At 39.0% G+C, this 24,000-nt stretch overlaps 1 protein-coding gene across 1 annotated transcript; it reads left to right on the top strand.

Annotated features, from left to right (window-relative positions):
- Positions 1 to 1,565: 1,565 nt before the first annotated feature.
- Positions 1,566 to 14,275, top strand: rasip1 (Ras interacting protein 1). Its single transcript, XM_043261420.1, has 16 exons — positions 1,566 to 1,892; positions 2,856 to 2,977; positions 3,978 to 4,426; positions 5,745 to 6,005; positions 6,094 to 6,317; positions 6,999 to 7,157; positions 7,575 to 7,779; positions 8,774 to 9,072; positions 9,417 to 9,578; positions 10,500 to 10,540; positions 11,468 to 11,622; positions 12,042 to 12,154; positions 12,245 to 12,533; positions 12,705 to 12,868; positions 12,942 to 13,083; positions 13,660 to 14,275. Exons 2-16 carry the CDS (start codon positions 2,856 to 2,858, stop codon positions 13,836 to 13,838), a joined length of 2,964 nt encoding a protein of 987 aa, XP_043117355.1. The 5' UTR covers positions 1,566 to 1,892; the 3' UTR covers positions 13,839 to 14,275.
- The last annotated feature ends 9,725 nt before the right edge of the window (positions 14,276 to 24,000 follow it).

Genomic DNA, 24,000 nt, shown 5'->3' with positions numbered 1-24,000 from the left:
TAATTGCGATATGTAAATAAGATAAAATACAATAAAACAATCTTTCAGGAAATTTTTTTAATAATTGACTTGATCTGATAAAAAGTAGGTTAATAACTGGGAAGCACAATATATCATAAAGTGGAAAAACCCTAAATGGTATATCCAGAGTATCATCTTTGTGAAGAATAGTTAGCCTACGTTTGTGTGTGTGTGTTTGTGTTTGTGTTTGTGTGTGCTTTATTTAATTTATGTTTTAGTATGTATATTTTATGTGTGCAGTGAAGCAGCATAATTGCTAAAAAAAAATATAACATATTTTTATTTTAGCCACAGCAAGCACTTTAAAAAAATACATAAATATTTGTTTATTTACCTTAGTTTTAATAAATCAGTATAGCACTTTTGGAAATCTGTGGCTCAGCACCTAGAGTGTAGTTACTGTCCTCTGCCTTTGCAGGGCACTGCTGGCTACCAAACCACCTTCATTCCTCAAGAGTTGAGATGTGAGAGATGTACAGTAAGAACTTTTTACCAAAGAAAGCGTGCACTACAGTATGCACACTTCATTCCAAACACGTTCCCTCTGACCAGAGGCCAGGAAGAGCTTTCGCTTACACGCTAAAAACAAACATGGAGGAACGAGTCTGAATGACGCACGGGAGCCTTCACAGCCTGCTGTCAATGCTTCCTGTCTGAGAGCAACTGCTCACAGAGCTTTTGGCTTTGCTTTTTGGTCTGCCATGTGAGTGTGTGTATTTACATGCAAGACTGCATGTTGGCTTCACAGTGCAAAATAGCATACATTTAATTAAACGTTTTTGTGCTTTTTTCCAGTGTAAATATCAGTTATAGCGAACTGAGAAGCAAAAGTACAAAAGAATAAGCAGTTCTATTTTATTTTCTTGTTTAATGCGTACATTTCATTAATTTTAAACAAGAAAACATGCATGTAGTGTAGTTGTTTTTAGAGTATGTCTTCCTTGTATGTATACAGATAGTAGGATATAGATATAGACATATTCACATGTACGGATATACACAGGGTTCTTCTTTCCTGACACATCATTCTGTTGTTGACAAGGTCAAAGGTTACAGGTGCCTCTCTGTCTTTGACATCCTGTCCCAGGTTTCCTGTTTCCTTTTTTCAAAAGCCCTACAACACAAAACAAGTGTTGGATAAAACATGCTGAGGCAAGAGTTAGTTAATAGTCTTGTGCTTGTCCCTTGGGTAATAAACACATGTAAAGTTTTTATTCATTCGTATATATTTCCTGAAGATTGTTTCTATAGACACTAGTCCGTGTAGCACTATATTTAATCCAGTAAAATTCAATATGGCGTCCGTCCTGACTCGAGTCAGTTGAGTTCTCCGACTGTCAGACAGTTTCCGGCTCTGTTTTGATTTTGAATAAACATAATGGACATCCTGACTAGTGCTTATAACATTTTTCGTCTTTGCTCTTTGTATGTACAGCAGTGTCACTGACTTGGCTTCATGCGTATACTTCATATTCCCTCTCTCTCTCTTTTTCTCAGGATATAGGTGTTGTCCATTGGGGAGGAAGGAAATTCTGTCATTTAGAACAATGGGCCTGTTTCTCTATCTATAGACGCAGAAAAGGGGAGAAAGAAACGAGAAAGAAATAGAAAGCAAGAATAAGGACTCGAGGACCATTCTCATACATCGAACACGAAAAAGACATGCTAAAAACCGGGTGAAAGGACACATTTCTGTACAGCAAAGCAAAGCCTCGTGCAGAAAATGGACTATTTAAGCCTAATTATTTTGGAGTAAGGAGACACAGAACTGACCTCCACTGGTATTTATTTTATATTATTATAATACACTTCACAAACAACGGCCATTCTGAAGATTTATCCTGATATAAAGAGGAAGCCCGTCACAGTGGGTAAGTCACATTCAAATCATCTAGTGGTGAGAAACTGATGCAAAATGACTGATTTGGAGCTGTAGTCAGCATATACCGAATAGCTTTCCCAACCAGAAGTTGTAAATTTTGTTTCTTGGTTGTTCTACATACACCATTTACTCCGTAGAATGTGATGAAATCAATTATGGTCAAAGAGTCAACATATTAAAAGTCAACTTGACTTTTGAGGAACATACGACACTTAGGGGGTCCGTTTAGGGGTTTTCCCCGTCTGTCTGCGAGGATACATAGAGGTGAAGTCCACAATCAGGGTGGAGGACGAAAAAAAATGTATGTTATTATGTATAGCCGCTTTTAATCAAAGTACAACAAGGATGATATTCATAGAATGTGGTTTGGCTGCATGGGTTATCCTCAGCAGTGATAGTTTCATGTTGGTTGATATCCTCGTCATGGCCTCTTGGCGAAGCCACTTGACTCTTACTTGACTTCCACGAGTTTGCTTAGCTCAGGAGCAATGGTGCCAAACCTCTGGTTTTCATTAGACATGTAGACATGAATGTGAAATAAATCTTTTTTTCAGAGCCATAACTATTCACCGCCTGCCCTGTCAACTTTGTGGCATTCCCCGCTAACTGCGTTAATGCTCTGTTACTCATAGACTCTTAGATGACGGAGAACGCATGACACTGCACGTCCTGATTATTCAACGAGACGCTAGCTTTTCCTGCCATTTGTACTGAGCGTCATTCGCTGCTGAAATCAAATTTTTGGAGGGGAATAAATCTCAAGAGCGAGACATATTCAGAAAATAACACGTTTTAAAACTTTAAGGTCTTGCTTGATATCTTGTGTCAGTGGTCTTCTTGCTTTTTCCTACTTCCCCCCGGTCCTTCCTTTCTGAGTTTATTTTGGTCATTTTATCTTTCCATTCTCCACACTCCCATCCAGTCCTCACCTCCCTCTCTCTTACTCCCTCAGATGGAGGAGTCTGGCAGTCCCCGATTTAGGAAGCTCCATTTCCCAGTGGGCTTGTGGATAAATTCTCCACGGAAACACTTTGCCAAGCTGGGAGCTCGCTGGCCCAGTGCAGCATCAGTCAAGTCAGTGTTCTAAATTTTCTCTTACTCTCTGGATCAATGACAAATAAGAGTGTCCAAGATAAAGAAAAGTTTAAGACGTGTGCCAAGTTCTTAGAAATGTATACATGTCGGTTTCGTTTGGAAAAACTTTTTCAACAAACGTTTCAGTTTAATGACTCCAAAAGTGTCATGTGGTGTAACCATCAAGGAGAATCTAACACCATATTTTCCATTTACCTTTGAATACACGTGTTTAAACATTCATCAATCCTTCATCATTACCTTTAAAAATGTTGTTAAATAAATTTAGCAAGGTAAAAAATATATTTGTGACATTTTGTATGACATTTTGCAACTTGAACTAACCTTGCCTGGCCTTTTGCAAAGGCAAAAAAGGCAAATGATCTGATATGTTAAGAGACTCATTGACCTTGACAAACAATCGAGATATAATCATGTCAAAAAGCACAAATTATTAAAAGTAAAAATCAGATCTGTGCAGACTCCAAATAAAAAAGATTATAACAACATTTTTTATCTATTCTTTTATTTATTTATTTTTCTGCATGCTTGCTTGTATGTTGGTTGCACTGTTTTTTTATATTAAATCACTATTTATATAAATAATATGAAAAGATAATGCCAAACTACTCAATTAGGCTCTCTTTTAAATAATTTCATCCTTTTTGTCATTATGATATCAGTAGTTATACCACCCTGACATTTTTTTATTAAAAAATATTATGATTTTAATTCAGATATGAGAACATGTTCTTCATAGAATATAAACATCAATAAGTTTTATATTATGAATTGCACTGTTAATTAGATTTGTTCTTCATCATCATTTTTTATAAATTAATCAATATGGACAAACAAACTTGAATGTCTTTGGTCTAACAGTTTACTAAGAACATTGCTCTTTCCAAGTGGGCAGATTACAGAAAGATTAATATGAGCTATACATGTACGATTTGTAATTTTATACATCACATCCTTCCTGTTGCTTTTGTTTAATCAGATCTACAACCAGCTCAGATGCCGCTTCCCTTCCCGAGGCCCCATCATCAGTCCCTTCCTCCCTCTCTCACTCCACCCCTTCTCTTGCCCCACCCTCTCCATCCCCTTCTCCGGCCTTCCTCCGCCCTCGCCCCGCCAATCAGCAGTCCCGGGCCAAGCGGCTGTCTCACCTTTTCCTGAGAGGCCGGTCCAACAGCGACCGAGACCGTGCCATTGGAGAACGTGAGAGGGAAATATGGGTGCATTCTGCCACCCCTTCATCACATCACTACCTGCCTCCCGCTTCCTCTAATGCCCCCGGGCTGGTCAAGATCTATGGAGATGCCCTGTCCAGTGGAGCCAACTATCGGAGCCTGCTGGCAAACGTGCACTCCACCGCCCGCCAGCTCATTCAGCAGGTCATCACACGCTACACTGAGAGAGAAAGAGAGAACGAGAGTGAAGACACAGGTATTTCCTTCCCTGTAATGGTGAACTAGTCTAGTTAGTCTGTAAGTTTGTAAAAATGATGCATCAGTTACTCACTGGCCACAGCTGTCACAATCCACAAAAGCACTACAAAGACATGATAAAAGTGTGTCTTTAAGGTTCTATATAAATGCATCATTCATTCATTCATTCAATTTAAAAGTGATATTCCCTCCATGATGAAAACTTTGTAATTATTTATTCACCCTTAGTCACTCTCTGGTACACAAAAGATGATATTTTGAAGTATGTTGGTAACAGTTTTGAATCCAGTTTTGGACAAAAATACTGGAAGTCAATGGCTAACCTCAACTGTCAACCTACATTTTTCAAAATATCTTCTTTTTTATTTTGTACTTTCCAGAGAAGAAAGTAATGGGTTTTAAGTAAGGGTTGAAATTATATGAGGGCGAATAAATGATTTTTGGCTGAACTAACGCTTTAAGACTCTTGCTCTACATTAAAAGTCTTCAGGATACCGTTTTTGTGCAAGAAGAGTAGCAAAATGTAATTTAGTCATAGATATCATGAAATATATGTAATTCATTATTAACTGATATTCTTAAATAACTTTAAATTTTAAGGTATTTTAAAGTGTAATTTCAAAGCTGAATCTCAACAGCCATTACTCTATTCTTCTGTGTCACGTGATATTTTAGAAATCATTATGCTGATTTGGTGCTTAAGAAACTTTTTTATAATTATTATCAGTATCAGTATCACTATTATTATTTTATTATTTTTGTGAAATCCATGATCCTTTAATGAACAGAAAGTTCAAAAGTAATTATTTGATAAAGAAATCTTTTATACCAGTGTAAACATTTTGACTACGTTTGATACATTTAATCCACCATTGCCGAATAAAAGTATTAATTTCTAAAAAATGTTTACTAATTTAAAGCTTTTGAACAGTAGCATTTATTTTATTCTTTTCCTCAATAAAAAAAAAAGGTTTCGGGCCTCAGTAGGCTTCTAATAAATGGCATGATCTGTATGAATCATATTTGTGGTTTGAATGCTTGTTGTTTGGAAAGAACTAAGATGAGATTCCTCAGAAATACAGTACAAGCACATTTGGAATGACATGAAGGTGAGTAAATAATGATTAAAGCTACATATTGGCCTGCATACTTGGTTCATCCATTCATTATCTTGCTATGTATGAAAAATAAAACTTCAAAAGCATTCTGCAAATAATCAAATGTGCATTCTGAAGGGAGACATCACAGATTAGATGTAGGAAATTAGGCTTTGCCTGCTCATTGTATCATTCTTAACTTCCTGTTCACCTGGTCAGCTCTCCAGAAATATTCCCCCGAGGACTTCCTGTTATGTGATGTCATTGGAAAGCCCATTCACCAGGCAGATGGAGCCATCAAATGGCAAACAGAGTGCCGGAGGGGCGTGGCTTCCTGGGAATGCCCCTTACAGCTGGTGGATATGTGGAGGCCGAAGGATGGCTTCGAACGACGCTTTGAGATCCAGCGCCTTGATGAATATGAGAGGGAGGAGAAAGAGAAGGAAAGAGAGAGAGAGAGGGATGGAGAGAGCCATCAAGGTCGGAACATCATCATATTTAACTGTAAGACAAGTGTATTAACAAGTGGCGCAATTCAATTTGTGGGAAAACACTGTTGCTGTAACAGGAGTCCGTTGGAGGCGGAGCCGCATGTCCTCTGGGGGCGGGCCAGAAGAAGAGCGAGGTCATCGAGGGCGGAACACAGAACTGAGGAGGAGTATTAGTGATATGAACCTGAGTCTAAGACGTCGTCAGGGCAACACCAGCAATGACCCTCGGCGTTCTGGCAATGCCCCAAATGGACAGGATAGAAAGAACATAGTGAGCATGATAGCAGCTGAAGGAGGAGAGGTGAAATAAACTCTGCAACACATCACAACCTCAATGATTGTGAAATCGAGTTGATAACGCAGGGCCTAAAAGTTTTTCTTGCTCCCCTGCTTAGAGATTTCTATTTTCCTTTCAATACATTCAACTGCTTTAAAATATAATATTTTTAATAAATATATATTTCTAAAATCATTACATCATTTTTAGAAGTATTTCAGTACTTTCTCAGTATTTAGAATTGTTTGCACCTCAGATTCCAGATTTTCAAACAGTTATATCTCAGTCCCATCCTAACATAAACCATACATCAATGGAAAGCTTATATATTTAGCTTTCAGATGATGTATAACTCTTACATTCTAATAAAAATTTTTTACATTTAACATTTATTGTTCAGTACACATCTCACATCTCACTTTTTCAGTACAAAAATCTGTCAAATTATTACAATTTCAACCAAAAAAAAATTTCTGTTTATTTTACCTAGCTAATAATTTTAAAAAGCGATGATATGATGAAAAATGAAAATATTAAGATATGTAGCACTGGCTCAGTACAGGTCAAATGACAGTTCTGTCAACTGGCCCTTAAACTCTCTCACATCCTTATTGTTAAGATCTATTATATATATATATTATAAAGCATTATAAAGCAAATTCATGCAATCCGTTCACAGTACTATCCATCTCTGCTTTTTTTCAGGTCACTGGGTCAAGAAGTGGAGGTGAGACAGACAGACGCACTCGGGCAGCCGAAGAAGAGAGCGACACCTGTGACCTGGAAGTGATGTCGCAGAGTCTGATCCTTCCACCGACAGACCGGCCTTACTTCCTGTTACTGCAAGGCTATGACCAGAGCAAGGCTAGACATGCATCATCTCACTTATCTTACAGCCATGCCATGACATCATACCTGTATTCCTCTAATCGCAACATACCATCAGCGCTTTCATACCTTTGAGTGGAATGGCCATTGAACACGCTGCACAAAACAGCCACACAGAAGCTCTATATACACACACGGGCCGGACAATACCAACACAAGCATGCTGTGTCTACATCTTCATCTCTGCACAATGACCTCACACAAGCACACATTGTTGAAAACTGTAACACTCTTCATTCCTTATCGCCGCTGTATTTCTGCAACTTAAGATAGGAGATTGCACAGATTAGAGTAAAGACCACAATCCTATGAAGATCATAACAGCTTTTTTCCACTCTCCGTCTTTGCCGTTCTCCCTCTCACCCTCTCGTTCTCGTTTTATTATTTGTTTAGGACTTCGTGCTGTACATAATGGCGGGTCACACACATGTTTTTGGGCGCAAGCCCACGTTCCGTGAGCGCGAGATGGACAGGGAGAGAGAGAGGAAGGGGAAGAGGCCTCTGAAAGTGGACACTTACCTCTCGGCTCCTGACCTGCTCGCCCGACACCTCCTGATCAGAAGAGACACGGCCGTCCCAGAACAACCGCGAGGTCAAGGTACCCTCACACCAAAGCAGCATAAGATAAAACGAATGAATACAATTCCACAACACAAAACAAAACTTTATTGCAAATGGACACTGCACATTCACATTGAATAATGCGTCACCAAGGACTGCAAACATTCCTGATAAAGCAGGGACAGAAAGCACTGATGTGGAAAAACGGTTTTACTGCAATCAGTGATGGGAGGTTAAATTAAATATCTCAGTATCTGAGTATTATTATTGAGCTGGCAAACAGTTTTTCACATAGGGTATTTCTGTGATTGAGTCATTGTACATTTGAAGGAGACTATAAAGAATTTATTGAATCAGTTCCATTCAATTAATTATCAAAGGAATTAGCAAAATGGTAAGAATAGGTCCGTAATTCAAGCTACATTCACACAAGTAGGGGATCCATAAAAGGGCCACTGTCTTGAAGAATTCAGCTCAAGCTTGAATCAAACACACCTGAACAAGCTAATCAAGGTTTTCAGGATTGCTAGAACTTTACATCCAGGAGAATTTGATCAAGCATGTAGCTAGACTTTACAGGAAGTGGACCTAAGTGGTCCTAAAATGTTGTCAGTCTTTTTAAAAACATAATCCAACACACAAAGCATAACATGTGTTCACGTGATACAAAAAAAAGTAAATGCATTTACCAAGCAAAAAAAAGAAAAGAAAAAAAGGAGCACTTGAATACCACTGTGATTCCCTGTAGTTTTGGCTATGTACCATGGTAGTACTGTGCTATATTGTAATACCACCGTTTTACTTATACGTGTTATTTATTTATACATGCTCACTACTACTTCATATTTGTTCAAAACAAACATTTTAAATATATAGCCAGTTTTGGCGTGTAGCTTGCAGTGCAACAACTTTTTCACCTTTTAGTTTAGTCTAGCTCTTTTTTTTCTATAAAGTGTATGCCAGCTCAGCTAGCTTTAGTAGCTAGCTCAATACAGTATGAAATTATACTTCTGCCTCTTTTTCTCTTTCAGCCGTGGCCCGTCCATTCAGAGGAGGACCTGTCACTCTTAACGGAGCCCCACTTTATAGGGAAGCAGTCCTTAAGCCCGGAGACTTGTTGGGTATTGGCAGCCACTTCCTTTTCCTTTACCGCGACCCCCGCGTGACCCCCGCCGCTCCCCTGGCCTTACCGCCACCGTGGCAAGGTGACATGTCAACTTCCTACGGCCCTGGCGGGATGACAGATAGACAGGAAATGCACCGGCAGTATCTGGGGTCCACAGAATCGCTGCTGAGATTCCAGGCCAAACATGCGGACGCCCTGCTGCAGGTAAACACTGATACAATCGATTGCTGCTTCTGATATATCTGTCGTAAACAAACACTGGTGCATGTAAATACAGAGTTCTGGCAGGAGGTTTATCATAATGATTTACTGCAACAGACAAACAGTAGGCTACAGTGATTTAAAAATCAGACTGCAGCTCTGCCAGCATTTCAGCGAAGATGTTTATAATATGGCATACTTAGTGAGTGCTGCAACGAAACTTCATTTAGGAAAAATATTATCACTGGTAAATTGTGGTGTAACAAATACTGCAGTACTTTCAGTTTTGCCATGGCTTCATTAGAGTTATTTATACAAGTCGGTTACTACTGCTACTTAAATTTCAGGAAATTATTTCGAAGAACTCCAGCCCAGATTCAGGGGGCGGGGCTTTAGCACCTGCCTATCTTCTGTCGCTCATGATTGACTACGCCTCTAAACATCTGGATCCGGTATTATTACCTCAGCTACTTTTAAAGGCAGCCAATCAGATCAAAGGAATTGTTTGGGTGAGTATCCAAAAGTCTAGTGCAGTGATTCCTAACAAAAGCTATGTGTATGTGTATTTTACTTTATTAAATGTATGCATTTTTTATAAATACAAAATGTATTGTTTTACAAATGTAATACTTAATTATTTTAATAATTTCTTAATCTTGTACTTTTTTATTCATTAAAGGGCTTAAGTATTTATGTTTCGAATGCAACTATGACAAATACTTTAGGGTCTTTTTCACTTGCTGCACATTTTTAGATTTCTGTTTAAGTGAGTTATTGTATTAGTATTTATTTTAATGATCATGCTAAATCATATCCATAATATGAGGTAAAAGGATCACATGTCTGGTTTGGTGTGATAATACAGGGATTATATCTCATATGATTAGTGTTGATGAAGAGATGGGGCAGGATATATTGGAAACCTCTGGATGATATGAAACGTGTATAAAACCACAAGCTTTATTAGGAATTAAGTAAAGTACTGGGTTGGACTGTTATATAACAGCACTGAGACGGCAATTGGAGTGCAAAGGTGATAATGAACATACGACACGATTTGAACAGGTTGTCACTTTTTATGTTACTTTCCTGCCCACTTTTGGAGTTTTGTCAAACCGCTGGAGTGATAAAACTGGACTAATGGTTAAAACACACTAATAGTTTATCTGAGAGTGTTTTAAAATGGACTCTCTCTCTTTCTCTCTGCGCTGTGAAGCTGTGGTTGAGGAGCCACAGCTGCAGACACAGATGGGCTTTCACTGGAATTTTGCCGTAGTTTGTAAACAGAGGTTGACTGATGTCATTTCCACCCGTTTGGAAAATGTGCTGTCATTGTCCGGACACATCAGCCAAACACTCCCGCCCATGCATTCATCCGAGTCTGCTTTAATCTCTCTCTCTCCCTGTCTGTTCCATTATTCATCTTTCAGGACAAAATTAAAGAGTTCGGTGACAAACATCCAACACAAAAGTAAGAACCTGCGCTAGCTCTCCATGCTGAACTAGATCTGTATACACTGCTCAAACATTGTTGCTCAGTGACAGGCCTGTAAACAGCAAATTCCTCTCACCTTACCCAGCATTCAACTGGTGTTTGGCCATTCTTTAAATAATCCTTTACTGTGAAATGCCTGTGCATGCATGCCTGAATATACTTTCTATTTAAAGAAACTATAGAATTAAGTAACAACTACATGTAATTATATAAGAACTTGCTATATAGAAATAGTCACTTGTACTGTATATTTTATATTTATTTTCATTTTATTTAATTTGAAACTACTTGTTCAAAGGCGTGGGATCAGATAATGGTAATGTTTGGTGTTTCATTTCCTTTTTTGATAGAAATGATACTTTTATTCAGCAAAGACGTGTTAAATTGATAACAAAGTGATAACCCTTAGAGTGCTTATATTAAAGGCTTATATTTTAAACACAGGCTGCTCTTTTTAACTTTTTAGTTATCAAAGAATCCTGAACAAATTATCAAATGTTCCAAAAAAATATTTAGCAGCTCAACTGTTGCCAACATTGATAAACCTAATAAGAATTTCTGAAGGATTTCTGAAGGATCGTGACACTTAATACTGGAGTAACGGCTGATGAAAATTCAGCTTTGCATCACAGTAATAAATTATATTAAAAATAAAAAAATTAAATAAAAAGCATATTAAAATAGAAACCATTATTTTATATTGTAATAACATTTCGCAACATTTGTTGTTTATCAAATAAATGCAGCCTTAATGAGTGAGAGACTTCTTTAAAAAACATTACAAGTCTTACTGATCCCAAACTTTTGAATGGTATATACCATTTAAACAAATGTATGTATGCACATATGTATGTATGCTGTGCTTTATGCTGAAGTTTTATGTTTTTTGGTGTGTGTGTTCAGCTCAGCAGAGGCTGACGTTGAACTTCCTCCGCCGAGCGTGCAGAAGCTCTCCTCTGACCTTCGACCTCTTATGTTCTGGATGTCCAATGCCACAGAGCTCCTCAACTTCTTTCAGGTCAAAGTTGAAGCCATGGAAAAAGAATGGGAATTTGAAGGTCGGTGAGAGATTGACAATTATAGCATGTTTTCTCAAAACAAAAAGTAGCTGTGTTGCATGCCGTATCTTTGGTTGCAGACTTGTTATGTCTTTCTTTAGACTAAATCAGCTTCCTCTCGTGACTTTTAATGACATCTTGTTCTTTTTAGTAAACCTGTTAGTCTAAGCAAGAAACATGCCTCAGCTTTGAATAGAATTGCAATATATATGCATTCAACCTACAGACGTATGGCTCATAAAACAGTCAAAATGCAAAAACATACTCATCGCATATCAACCAACAGTAGCTTTTTACATTTAAGTAAAAAATGATTCATGTTAATAATTACCAGGTCGCTTGGGATGATTTATGTTCATCTGCAGCTGACATTTTGAGTTCAAACATGAACTGAAGCATCCACCTGTTTCTTTGTGTAGCCCCAGGTGACCCCGTTCTCTCAGCTGATATGGACACCTGTTCTGATGCTCTGGCACAGCTGGATGATGTCATTATGCACACCTTCCAGCAGTGTGTTTACCATCTGACCAAGGTTAGAGAATGGATCAGCGACACTTGGATGACATATTTATAATAAAAAAAGCCTTTCATTTACTTAAAACCCATTTCCTCTTTCTTTCAGACGTTATACTCTTTGCTCCCAGCACTGTTAGACACTAACCCGTTCTCCAGTGAGGAGAAGAAGAAAGGAAAAGCAGGACCGAAGGACAGAGCTGGTAACGAAGGGGAAGGGGACGAGGAAGAAGACGTCTCCACTTTGCCGCCCACCGTCGCTGGTCTGGTGGAAGTGTATCGCTGCTCTCTGCAGCTTTCTCGAGACGCTTGCCTCTCTCCACCGCTAACCTCCCAAACATTTGGCTACCTCTTCTTCTTCACAAACACGTCTCTGCTCAACACACTCTTGGAGCGAGGTGAGAATTTACAGTCTTTCATAAACACAGTTGTGTTTGCGCATGGTTTCGGGGCAGCGATGACAGCAGCTGACTTGAGCAGGATATGATGGTGATGGGTTTACGGCTGGACGACCAGCACAAAACGCGAGTGCGACGGTGAAAATGATTCGTTCGTTCCATCTTTTGCAGATTCCCTATTCTCTTGGTCACGTGCCGTTCAAATACGAACAAATCTGGACCTGGTCTTAGACTGGCTACAAGGAGCAGGCCTCGGAGATATTGCGTCAGAGTTTCTAAAGAAGCTATCAGTCACGGTCAACTTCCTGTGCATACCTAAGACCCGCCTTATTCAGGTGAGAGCTTGAGATCAAACTGGCCCCATGCGCTGAATATGTAATGACACTGAATTATCACTCTGTTCCTCAGTCATCCTGGTCAAGTTTACAGGAAGAGCATTCCTTGCTAAGTCCTTCCCAGCTTCACCACCTTCTCACTCATTATAAGCTTGGACCAACGAGAGCCTCGCCATCTTCATGGGCTCCTCCTCTTGGTACAGAACTTGGAGGTGGTGAGTAACAACCTAATTAAATGAATGCATTCTCACTGTCTATACTAATGATAATTTCCCCGTCAAACTTTTATATCTACTAATGTAATATACACTACTGTTCAGATGTTTTAGGGTCAGTACATATTTGTAGCGCTGAAAGACAAGAAAAATGCTATCCTTTTTTTCATTCAATTTTATTCATCAAAGGATCCACAAAAAGTTTTCATTAAAATATTATGCCTAAGCAGCACGATATTTTTCAACATTGATAATTTTAAGGACGGACACATCAGGATATTAGTATGATTTCTGAAGGGTCATGTGACACTAAAGACTGTAGTAATGATGATGAAAACTCCTTGACCTCAGCTTCACCTTCACACAAACAAATTACGCTATTAGATATTAAAAATAATTGCAATTGTATATTACGATATTATACTTGGTATTTTTAATCAAATAAATACAGGCATTCTAAACACAAAAGACCATTGGACAAATCACGCCAACCCCAAACCGTAGTGTATATACTTTAATATATTATATTTATTTTATACAAGGTTTATATGTTTTTCTTTATTTTCATATTTTAAGACATTTTTGAGAGTTTCTTGGACCATCCTCCTCTGATCCTGCCTAACGAGACACCTCGCCTGGACCTGACTCAGCCAATCCCAGGCTCTGAGTTAACGAAGGAAGTGACACGCCTGCGGACGTTCCTGTGGGGGCTCGACCAGGATGAACTTCCCGCTAATCAGCGGACTAGACTGTAACATTAAATAATTCCAGTTGTCAGATTATGAACATTATCTAGTACTCACATAGAGAAACTACCAGTCTTTAGACACACGTAAGCTACATAAAGGCCCGTTCATATCAGATGACATTCTTCTTCTTCTTCTTCTTTTTTGCCTGTCAAGCACATCTGTTTGATTTTAATGGATATACACTGACTTCATTATGAATATGCATAATTAATTGCATTTGTTACCCTGAGGGTTTATGCCAGAAGAGATTCATTGCCTGGTTGCAATGATAAATGTCAGTCTGCTATTTTACACAATATTCAAAGTTCTGTAGTTTTTTTCCCCCCACTGTTAATCTTAAATATGACACTAAACATTTCAAGCAAGCTGTTATGATCAGATAAATCAGTTGCATTGAATATTTTTTCACATGTCTGTAATAAATAAAAATTGCATTTAACCAACTGAGATGTTTTTATTATTATTATTATTTATGGATTTCCATTCATTTAGTGAGAAGTTGTTGGGAAAAGTGGTGGCCACCTGCTGTTCTATTAATCAACACTGGGTGGCATGATCGCAGTGGACTCAACGATTAGTTAGAGACAGACCTCACTGGTCACCCCTGAAAATTCATGTCACTCATCATGACTGATCAGTATCCTGGTAACTATTTAAAATTGTGTTCTAGAAGTTTTTGTTTTTTATTACAAATTATTTGAGTTGTTTTCTTATTATTGCCTATACCATAACCGTTTATAGTGAAAATACTGATACTTGAAGGTGCCCTTACAATCAAACAGTGCACCCATATGACTAGTTTACGCATAAATACAATAGTTACTATAGTTATTGTTACTACCGAAAACCATAATAAATACATCTGGTATTTATTTATCTTCTTTTAAAAAAACATTTATTTGATGACGGTTCAACTAGCCTAATACCAAAGTTGAGACTATTTTATTGCAGTAATAACTATGTGGTGTTTCTATGTTGCTTGGCGTAGCCTATGGTAACAATGGTAAATATTTGTAAAGGTAATAAAGCATTTAGATAGGCCTACTAGTTCGACGCCTGGGTAAACATGGGCTAATTAAGGGTTATCCGGCGTTTCGTACTATTCATACAGTTCATGTTTACCATGCGCTAGAAATTAATCCACGGTAGTTGGGTTTTCGACATTTAAACCCGGGATTATCATTTACATATTTATGAACTCGGCAACAATGGCTGAACGCGAAACAACTCGAGTCGCGGTTTAGCCTGCTTGTTTATCTCCGGAAAGGTAAATCCGTTATGTTGGAGATATGGAGATATGGATATATCTATGGAGACTAAACGGTGCCTGAAAGTTTCTGTGGCTACAAATCGTATGAATATGAGGTAAACATCGACGCGGTTTATATTGTCTGCGAGGGGCAAGTTATATAGTTTTTTAAAAACGCGAGCTTAAATACGTTATGTAGCCACGTACGTTGATATGTTAATTAATTTGAACTTCTTTTAACATTTTGAAGTGAAAACACGCATGTTTACAGAAAGGCACGCCGCTGAAGGGCTGCTAATGTCGTAACCCTGGGCTGAAAGCGGCGCTAAGCGTGAAACTTTGCCTAACCCAGGGCTAAGGGCAGTTTAAAGTGCGTATTTATTGAAGACGGAGCTATCTCTCGTGTTGTGACGGAGGGAGTACATTTCACAGGCTACTGTTGAGTTTCTTATTCCTGATAAAACAGCCTTCTCGCTGCCAGTGACGTTCGAAAATAAACAGCAGTGCTCTTGACCCGAAGCGAGGCGATGAATGGAAGTGGCGTCAAGCCCATCCTTGCCTCGTTTGTTTAGATGTACATGTTTTTGAGGATATGAAAAAAAAATTCCCAAGACGCTCGCTGACGTCATATCAAGCCTTTAATCCACACTTATTGTAAAAAGCGCGTTGTCTTTTCCGCGTTGGGTCTTGAGAGCGCGCCAGATCTCCCGTCCTTTCCGGTCAATTGTTTCATTATGGCGTTTTTACGGTAAGACCGCGATCCCGTGAGAGCCGTTTACATCACACCGGATTTTTTTTAATTGGTCCAGCCACCGGCACCAGCCCTCGTTTGTTCTAAACCCCCATCCTCCGTGCCATGTCATCGTCTCAAGTCGGTGGCAGATTTGTATGAGTCATGATTTATCCTCTCTGTGGTGGAAATTTAATCAATTAGGTTACTATACGACTTCTGATTTGCAAATCTGTGTGGTTTATGAGCGAGACAGTCCAGGGGCTGTTTTGAGCTTGTCATCCATTCATCATGGAATAATTGATGATTATTATTTGGGTTAAAGCAGTAAAGATGTTTTTCAGGCATTGCTGGTCATACAGCTACGGGTCAGTTGATGTGAACAGTCAGCCTCCCCGTACCCTTTCTGTGTCACTGTCTGCCCTGTCCTTAAAATGCGTCTGCATTGCTCACACGGACGGCCATGCAAACACACACACACACACACACACACACATATAGACGTACACGCATTCCTCCAGGTGCAGATCCCCGCACCTGTTGAAGTTCCTCTCTGTAATTAGGACAACACAATTATTTTTCGACGGCAGAGGGGGGAGGAGGGGTGACGGGGTAGACAATGGAGCACTTATTCTCGCTGCTTGCTTTCTTTTTCTACATCTCTCAAGTAATGATAGATTCTCGCCTCTTCAAAGCAACACAGGTTTCCTACAAAACCGCTGAGTCAGGAAAGAGAGAAAGGGAGGGTCTCGTATGTGTCGGGATATGTGTGTTTGCTCTTCTGAACTGTGTCTTTGAGCTCCAACGGCACGTCAGCTCGGTTTAGAGTATTGTATGGTGTTTATATACATATGCTGCATATATTTTTTGAGACACAAGTAGCCCAACAGTCTTAATATGCTTTTTCAATGAGTGCCTTCCTGAAGCAACATGGGACTTTCCAGGCTGTGACCCAAATCACCTGATCCTTCGGGCCACTGGCTGCTCCTCAGCTCCTGAGAGTAATATCTTATCTCTTTTCAAGGATAACTAAACTTATGCCTGAAATACTCTAAACAGAATATTCAAAACACAAACGAAGCAAAATGCATACCATGTGAAATGTGGTTTTAGATGTTATTCTGATCTATCTATCCACCCACCCATCCATTCGTCCATCCATCTGCTCATTTTTTAATTTTTCAAAAAGGCCTTTATACATTTTTTGTTTAGTTTAAATGACATTTGCATTCCTGTTTATTTTTATTTTATTTGCTAAATTCAGATTTCAGTTCCACATCCTGTTAAATGTCCTTATAGTTGTAGATGACTATATAACTACACATGACAAAATACCTAAACGTACTTTATTATTTATAAAGTATTTTATAGATGAAAGTATTATTAATTTTGCAGCATGGAATAATCTACTGAGGCATCTTGGTTTTTTTAAACGTTTTGTCATCAAAGACACATTCCTTTTAAAAGTCATCAGAAAAATAGAAAAAAAAAGGCTTATAATCTGCAATTTAAAAATCTGATTTTTTTGTTTGTATCTGACATCAATAATATTAGTTTTTTTTGTTATACATTTGCTGCACGCTTAGTTCCAGACATCTGTTTACGAAAGCATTTAATTATAAGTTCTCTTCATTAGGTTAACAGCAAAAGATGGCAAACAGTATAAATGGAGACGTGTGTGCGCAGTAGATGTGTCTGCAGCCAGTGCGGTCAGCTAGGTTGAGCTGCCCTGAGTTTCCTACCCTGCTCTGAGAAAGTCAGTGTGTGTGTGTGTGTGTGTGTGTGTGTGTGTGTGTGTGTGTGTGTGCGTGCGTGTGAGAGGGAGAGAGAGAGAGAAAATCTATCTTTGCATATTTTTTGCGTGCGTATTTCTATCTGCGAGTCTAGAAGGAGTGAACACGTGTCAGTATTCATTTACGAATCCTTGATGTGTAATAGAGCGACATGAAATGGACCGTGTTTGTAACCAGTGTGTGTGTGTGTGTGCAAGCACGCATGGGAAAGAGAGACTGTGTGTAGGTTTGGGGTTAGACACGGGACGAGTGAAACACCCAGGCTCTCCACTGGGACCGATTCACTTTCTCCTGCTGCCAGGCGCATTACGTCATCGCTGCCCACCGTATTAGAAGAGCCCTGTGACGTCATACCAAGAGGTTATTCACCGGTGACGCTCCGGTTTTGTCTGTCTCTCTCATTGGATGTCTAAACATCACCCGCTCTTTTACCTCTCCCAACATCTCTCATCTAGCTTCCCTCACTCCACCCTAACCTTTGCTCTGCATTTCTCTCCCCACCTTTCCTCGCCCCTCCCTCTGTTTTATATTTGCTCTCTTTCAGGTCTGCCGTCCCCGGGAGTCTCCGTTCTGGTCTCGGGTTTAGGGGTCTGGTCCAAAACGCACACCACACCCCGACTCGCCGCTCGAGCTCTTTGGCCATCCAGCCTGATCTGTCCTGCGCGCTCCTCTCATCCCCTCGTCTCTCTCCCCTGCTCTGGGCCTGGGCAGCGGCGGAGGGGTCAGCGGTGCTGCGGGTTGGGGCTGTGTTCCGACAGACCTGCTTTTTCTGTCGTGCTTTTGTTCCGTTCTGCGTCATCGTGTTGACTGAGTGGACCCCACACTTACCAGGCAGTTGCGCGCCCGGCCTCGGCCTAACACTGAGCCATGTTAGCGGCTGTAATCTGATGGCGGTGTTTATTTTATGTAGGCTCGCTTTGAAGGCGCTGAGAAAGTCTTTGGCCTTTTTGTCCAGCGCTTTGGCTGCCCGCGCAGAGGTGCTTGCAGTGGTAATAGTCAGGAAGAATAATATTTGCATTCGTATTCACTCAAAACATGGTTTTTTCCATATTAGTGTCAGAGAGGGGAGAAAGGGGACAGAAGGGGAGCTCTCGGTCTCTTTCTTTCTCTCTCTGTCTCTCACTCTCTCTTTTTAGAGAGTGTGGGGATCTCTGGGCCTTGGCTGTGGTGGCAAGGCTGCGTCTCCTCCATCAACCCTTATTACGCCTCCACAATCCCATAATAGGCACTTAACCTCTTCACTGTGTTTGAAGCTCATGGCATCACTCACTGTCTGAGAACAAGCACTGGGCCTCTCTCGCTTGCTCTCTCTCTCTCTGTTTTTAATTCAGTTCAGTGCGCTTTAATGGCATGACCAATCCAAAGCAAGCATGATGATAGCAGACGCTGTGTGCATCCAAGTCGCAAATTCAATTTTTGCAAAAAAAATGGAAAGGGAGTTAAAACAATTTGCGAATTTAGCAGTGTTTTCATCCCACGGGAAACTGGTGCAAAATAAAAATTGATGTTGTAGTCACTCAAGTTAATATCTTAATTTATCTGTTAATTACTTAAAATTTTTCTAGGTTATATAGGCAACATTTTGATTTGGCACCGGCGTTTTCAACCCTGAGATATTAAAACTTATTTTTTAGAGATTATATCTGGAACTACACTTCCTTCGAGAATTTGGGGTCAGTAAGGTTTTAGGATGCATCAAATTGATTAAAAGTGACAATTAACATATTAAACATGATTATAGAGATTTCTAGTTAAAAAAAATAAGTATCACGGTTTCCAAAAATATATTAAGCAACACAATAAGCAATACGTAAACGTATCCTACTACATTATTAATAGTTTTTAGTTGTCATAATAATAATCTTAACGGTTTGTTAATAGCAAGAATTGGACCTTAAATCAAGTGTGACCAAAAATTCTACTTAATTCAAGAATGAAGGCTTAATATCATATGCAGTTTTGTTTTTAAATGTATTTTGTTTTTGAGAATGTATTTGTACCAGCAAACAAGATAAAATACTGATAAAAAAAAAATACACTCAACAATCACGACAGTAGAGGAAAACAATCTGCCTTTATTACTGTCACAATGCTTTTCTTTCATAGTCTGCTTGAAATCATAATGATCCTGTAAGCAGTAAAGCAGGTGTTCTGTATATACAGTAATTCCTATGTGAGATGAGATGAGATAACCTTTACATTTACAAGCAGACTTCATCTTTGAGGACGTAAATAAAAAGCTTGTGTGCACTTGTTTTATAGCATTGTTTTATAATCTATCAAAACCCTTCAATAGGACTCTCTGTGAATGGCAGCATGCAGTTGGGTGTGTATGTGTCAACATCTCTGTGTGATATTTTGGAAAGCCCTCTGACATCACACGTTAAACTCCGCTGATGCGTTCTCATTCAAGTAAATTACAGCGTGCCATTTGTAAATCATTCAGTGGGCGGAGCTTGACACAGAGCCAAATGACAGCTTTCTCTCCACATCAGTGGCTGCTAGGGTAAAGAAAACATTAGGGATCCTTCATTCTTGCTTTCATCCTTTCAGTCTTAACAGGAGATGACATAGCCCTTTCTGTTCAACAATATGACATTACCTAAAGAGGGTATGATAAATTTATGCCTCTGTTTCTCTTACTCATTACTTAGGTTTACGCAGATGACCGCAGTCACACGGCGGCTTTAGCTAGCCGCTGTTCCGAATCAGTCTCTCTCTTTTCCCAGACTCCTCCCAGAACTGATCTATACACATTCGGCCCAAATATAGAGAGACTGATGCCTCTTTTGTCAAGACTGTGTGTGTTCTGGGTGGGAGGCATATGGCATGTGCTTGCTTAAGGCCCGGCGCAGTTCAAATGATGATGTAACGCCAGGAAACAGGGGGAAATCAACCCCGGCGGTCCTGTAATCCGATCACTCTTTTTTTTTTTTTGTTGCCTTCATTCTTACCCATATTGTTTATTAAAATATGAGACAGTGACCTGATGCTCTTTTGTTATTTGGATCCATTATTTATTAAAAAATACATTAAATCATGTATGCAAATTATTGAATACAGATGTTTGGGGCATTAAGTCAGAAATGTTAGGTTGATGCAACTGTCTTGATATCATAATGAAAGAAAAAAGCTATTATCTATTATTTCAGTTTTCTTAAAGTAGTATTAATAAAAAAGTTTGTCTGCCAAATCAACCAAATTATATAATACCCATCGTCAGTATTTTAAAATGTCAGATCATTTGACTGTTGTATGAAATGAATTTCAGAAAGTACATTATTGCAATGTGGTGCTATTCTTCCAAAACATAATATTTGTGAATTAGTTATTAAATTTATTTATATTTGTACTCCCAAAAATATTTTTTTGCACTGACATGTATATTACAAAAAAGTTTTTAATTTTATTTTTTTTATTATAAGTTTTTAATTTATATGTTTTGAAGGTCTATATATGTTATTACTTTTTTATTTGGTGGTTGCACCACATGAGAGTGTTGAGGTCACTATTGCTATAAAAGTATTTATTAATTTATTTGGTCACACTTTATTTTAATGTCCAGTTTTCACTATTACCAAACTATTTGCTGCTCATTAATAGTTTTGTTTTAAAGGATGTAAAGCATGTGCTACATAAACACAAATAAACAGCCAATATGGTAGCAATAGGTATGTTAGGTAATAGTGAGAATTGTTTGGTCATTGACCGGCCTCTCAGTGTAATTCTGAGGTGAACTTGAGGTCGCCCGTGAAAGTCCAGCAATTGTTTGTTACAGGTAAAGACTCTGATCTGACATCACTGACAGCTAGGTGACAGACAAACAGAGCGTCGCAGGAGCTGTCACTGATAGGATTAACTCAGGTTGAGTCATGCTGAGGTCGGTGGGACTGATCCAGTCACAAATGTTTGAGTAATGCTGCCCTACTGTACTGCTTTGACACTACAGTGTCTTTCTTCATCAAAGACTTGACTCTTTTCTCTTCTTTGCTGTATTCCTCACCTTTGCCCTTCCTCTAATCCTCCATTCCTTCATCCGCCCCCTTTTTCCCCACAGTCTGTGTGTCTTTGTACATTTTTACATGTCTGCTGTCTTTCAGGGAAATTCCCTCTATCTATGACTCTGCCATTCCTCACATTCCGTTCATACCTACAGGGATAAGACGATGAAATGTGCTGGAGTGTATGTGTGTGTGTGTGTGTGTGTGTATATATGAAGGGGTCTAATGGAGCATCTGAACAAGAGATGAGTGGGTGGTATTAGAGGGAGGTATTTGCTTCATTGATCTTCTTGGCCGTGGGAGGCTAATTGGCCATGTAAACAGATACATTTAAATATAGAACAGTCATTATGACATACCGTACATTACATTGACAAACACAGAGAGGGAAAGTGAATAAGATGGAGTGATTGTTTCACCTTCGGGATGTGAAACTGACCGTTCGTACCATAAACTCTGATTTCCTGTTACATGAGACTGACCTTTAAGTAATAAGGTTGTTTTTCAAGGCCAGTTAAAATAGCTATTTGTATGTTCACTTATTAAGCCCAGAGGGCCCTTAAATGGATATTTCACCCAAACTATTAACTTCTGCTATGCATTTATGATTCTTGTGTTGTTCCAAACACAATGAGAGTTTTGCTCTCAACACAAATGAAGATATTTTAATAAAACCTGAGAGATTTACACCCCTCAGTGAGTTCTTTGTAAGAGCATGGATCATTATCATTAACATGGATAAAAGTCTACATTTTGCAATAGACCCTTCACAAAAACCCATCCCCATTCATTACTGTTGCTCTTATGCCACATATCATGTTCTCACGCGGTGAAAAATACATCACGGAAGAAAGAGGAATCTGACAACGTGCCGTCAGACAAGACAGAGCAGGTTACTTTAGGTATTAGCCAAAGTCTCATCTTTTAAATTTTGTCATATTTTTAAACAAATTTTGAGATTTTTTAAACTCAAACAATGTGTCAGATCACTATAGCACCTTCAAGCAGCTCAAGACCTGATTATCTTGTTTCATTGGTAGACATCAATACACAGCTTTTTTAAGTTCAAGTCTGTTTACATTAATTTTTGTTGCACAAAAATGGCATATTTTGCATTTGTCCATAAAATGTAAGTCTGAGGTTGCCCAAAGCAACACTGGATACCACTGACTAAAATTCAGTTTTTCATATTTCTTCCACAGAAGAAAGAAGGCATTTTTGTATTTTGTTTGGAATGGACCCTTTTTACATTCATGATGTGTTTAACAGCATCGTAAATTCTCATATTTGTATTTTTAAAATACAAATGTATGTACATTTATAACACTATTTGTTGTAATATATTACCTTGGCATCAAATTACAAAAAAATAGTTTACACTAATGTGAGGGTGTTTCTAATGCAGCGTCTATGGGAGGGACAGTAAATTTAGCATCGTTCTCTTTTCTGACTACCGTTATAAGTCTCGATCAAGTTTTTCTTCTGCTATTTGAGCATTTACTGCTCTTCAAGTTAACCAACTATGACGATTTCCGCTGCAGAGAAACCTGTAAATGTGAAAAGGGTCTATGACTTAATGGTGAATAAATGGCAGAACTTTCTTACTCATGTTCATGTGCAATCCCTTTGATATGCATCTCATGATTAACTTTAAAGACGAATATTTGTGTTATTTTAGTTTGAGTTGTATTAACTGAACTTCAGGAGTACTCACTTCCTGTGATAATTTTTGACTCACCTAAGCCATGAAAAGGGCTATTTTAGCTTAATGTCTGACTGATTGACAGGTGAGTAGGCAGTCCTTTGATGTTGCCTGTGCTGGATCTACCGGCACCTTCAGAGTGTAAGTGATGAGTGAGAAAAGAACTGAATATGAAAACACTGAGCTATTGGAGAAACACACATCCATGTTGGGCAATGAGAACCACTGGCAAGTCTGTGGCAGCACAGGCCAAGAGCCAGAACCACCATGAGGGTGGCATCAGACCCCACATGATTGCAGCTCGCAAGACAAAACACGAGTTACCAAACAATGAGCTGCTGACAGCCCGGTCTACCAAAGACTCTATAACGGTGCATGCCAATAAAAAGACTGGTATAAGAGGCAGCTGTCAAAGAGGTTTAATGGCCTCCAGAGGTTCACAATGATAACCTAAGATACTGGTACAATGGCCTACTAAAAATTTTTATTTACATTTTTATGATTTACTTTGGATTACATTAAGTGATTTTAGGTTACATCACATGTGGAACCTTCTTAGATGGGAAGGCACAAGGAGGATCATTGCTGAACGCACAATGGAAATGCCTAAGTTATTGCAAAGTAGAGATTAGCATTCTTTATTCTTTGAGCCGATTCTGTGTGGGACTAAATGGCACATTTTTGCGAGAGGTA

Source organism: Puntigrus tetrazona, chromosome 16 (assembly GCF_018831695.1).
Source record: "Puntigrus tetrazona isolate hp1 chromosome 16, ASM1883169v1, whole genome shotgun sequence".
Classification (NCBI taxonomy): domain Eukaryota; kingdom Metazoa; phylum Chordata; class Actinopteri; order Cypriniformes; family Cyprinidae; genus Puntigrus; species Puntigrus tetrazona.
The sequence above is the reverse complement of the archived record's forward strand: the minus strand, read 5'-3'. Positions and strand labels throughout refer to the sequence as shown.

What these genes read in the sequence shown, in the direction of transcription:
- rasip1 (XM_043261420.1), top strand. Translation starts at nt 2,856, where the DNA reads ATGGAGGAGTCTGGCAGTCCCCGATTTAGGAAGCTCCATTTCCCAGTG. An exon ending in AAAAGAATGGGAATTTGAAG is followed by an intron (nt 11,623 to 12,041) that starts GTCGGTGAGAGA and finishes TTCTTTGTGTAG; the next exon opens with CCCCAGGTGACCCCGTTCTC. An exon ending in CTAAGACCCGCCTTATTCAG is followed by an intron (nt 12,869 to 12,941) that starts GTGAGAGCTTGA and finishes TCTGTTCCTCAG; the next exon opens with TCATCCTGGTCAAGTTTACA.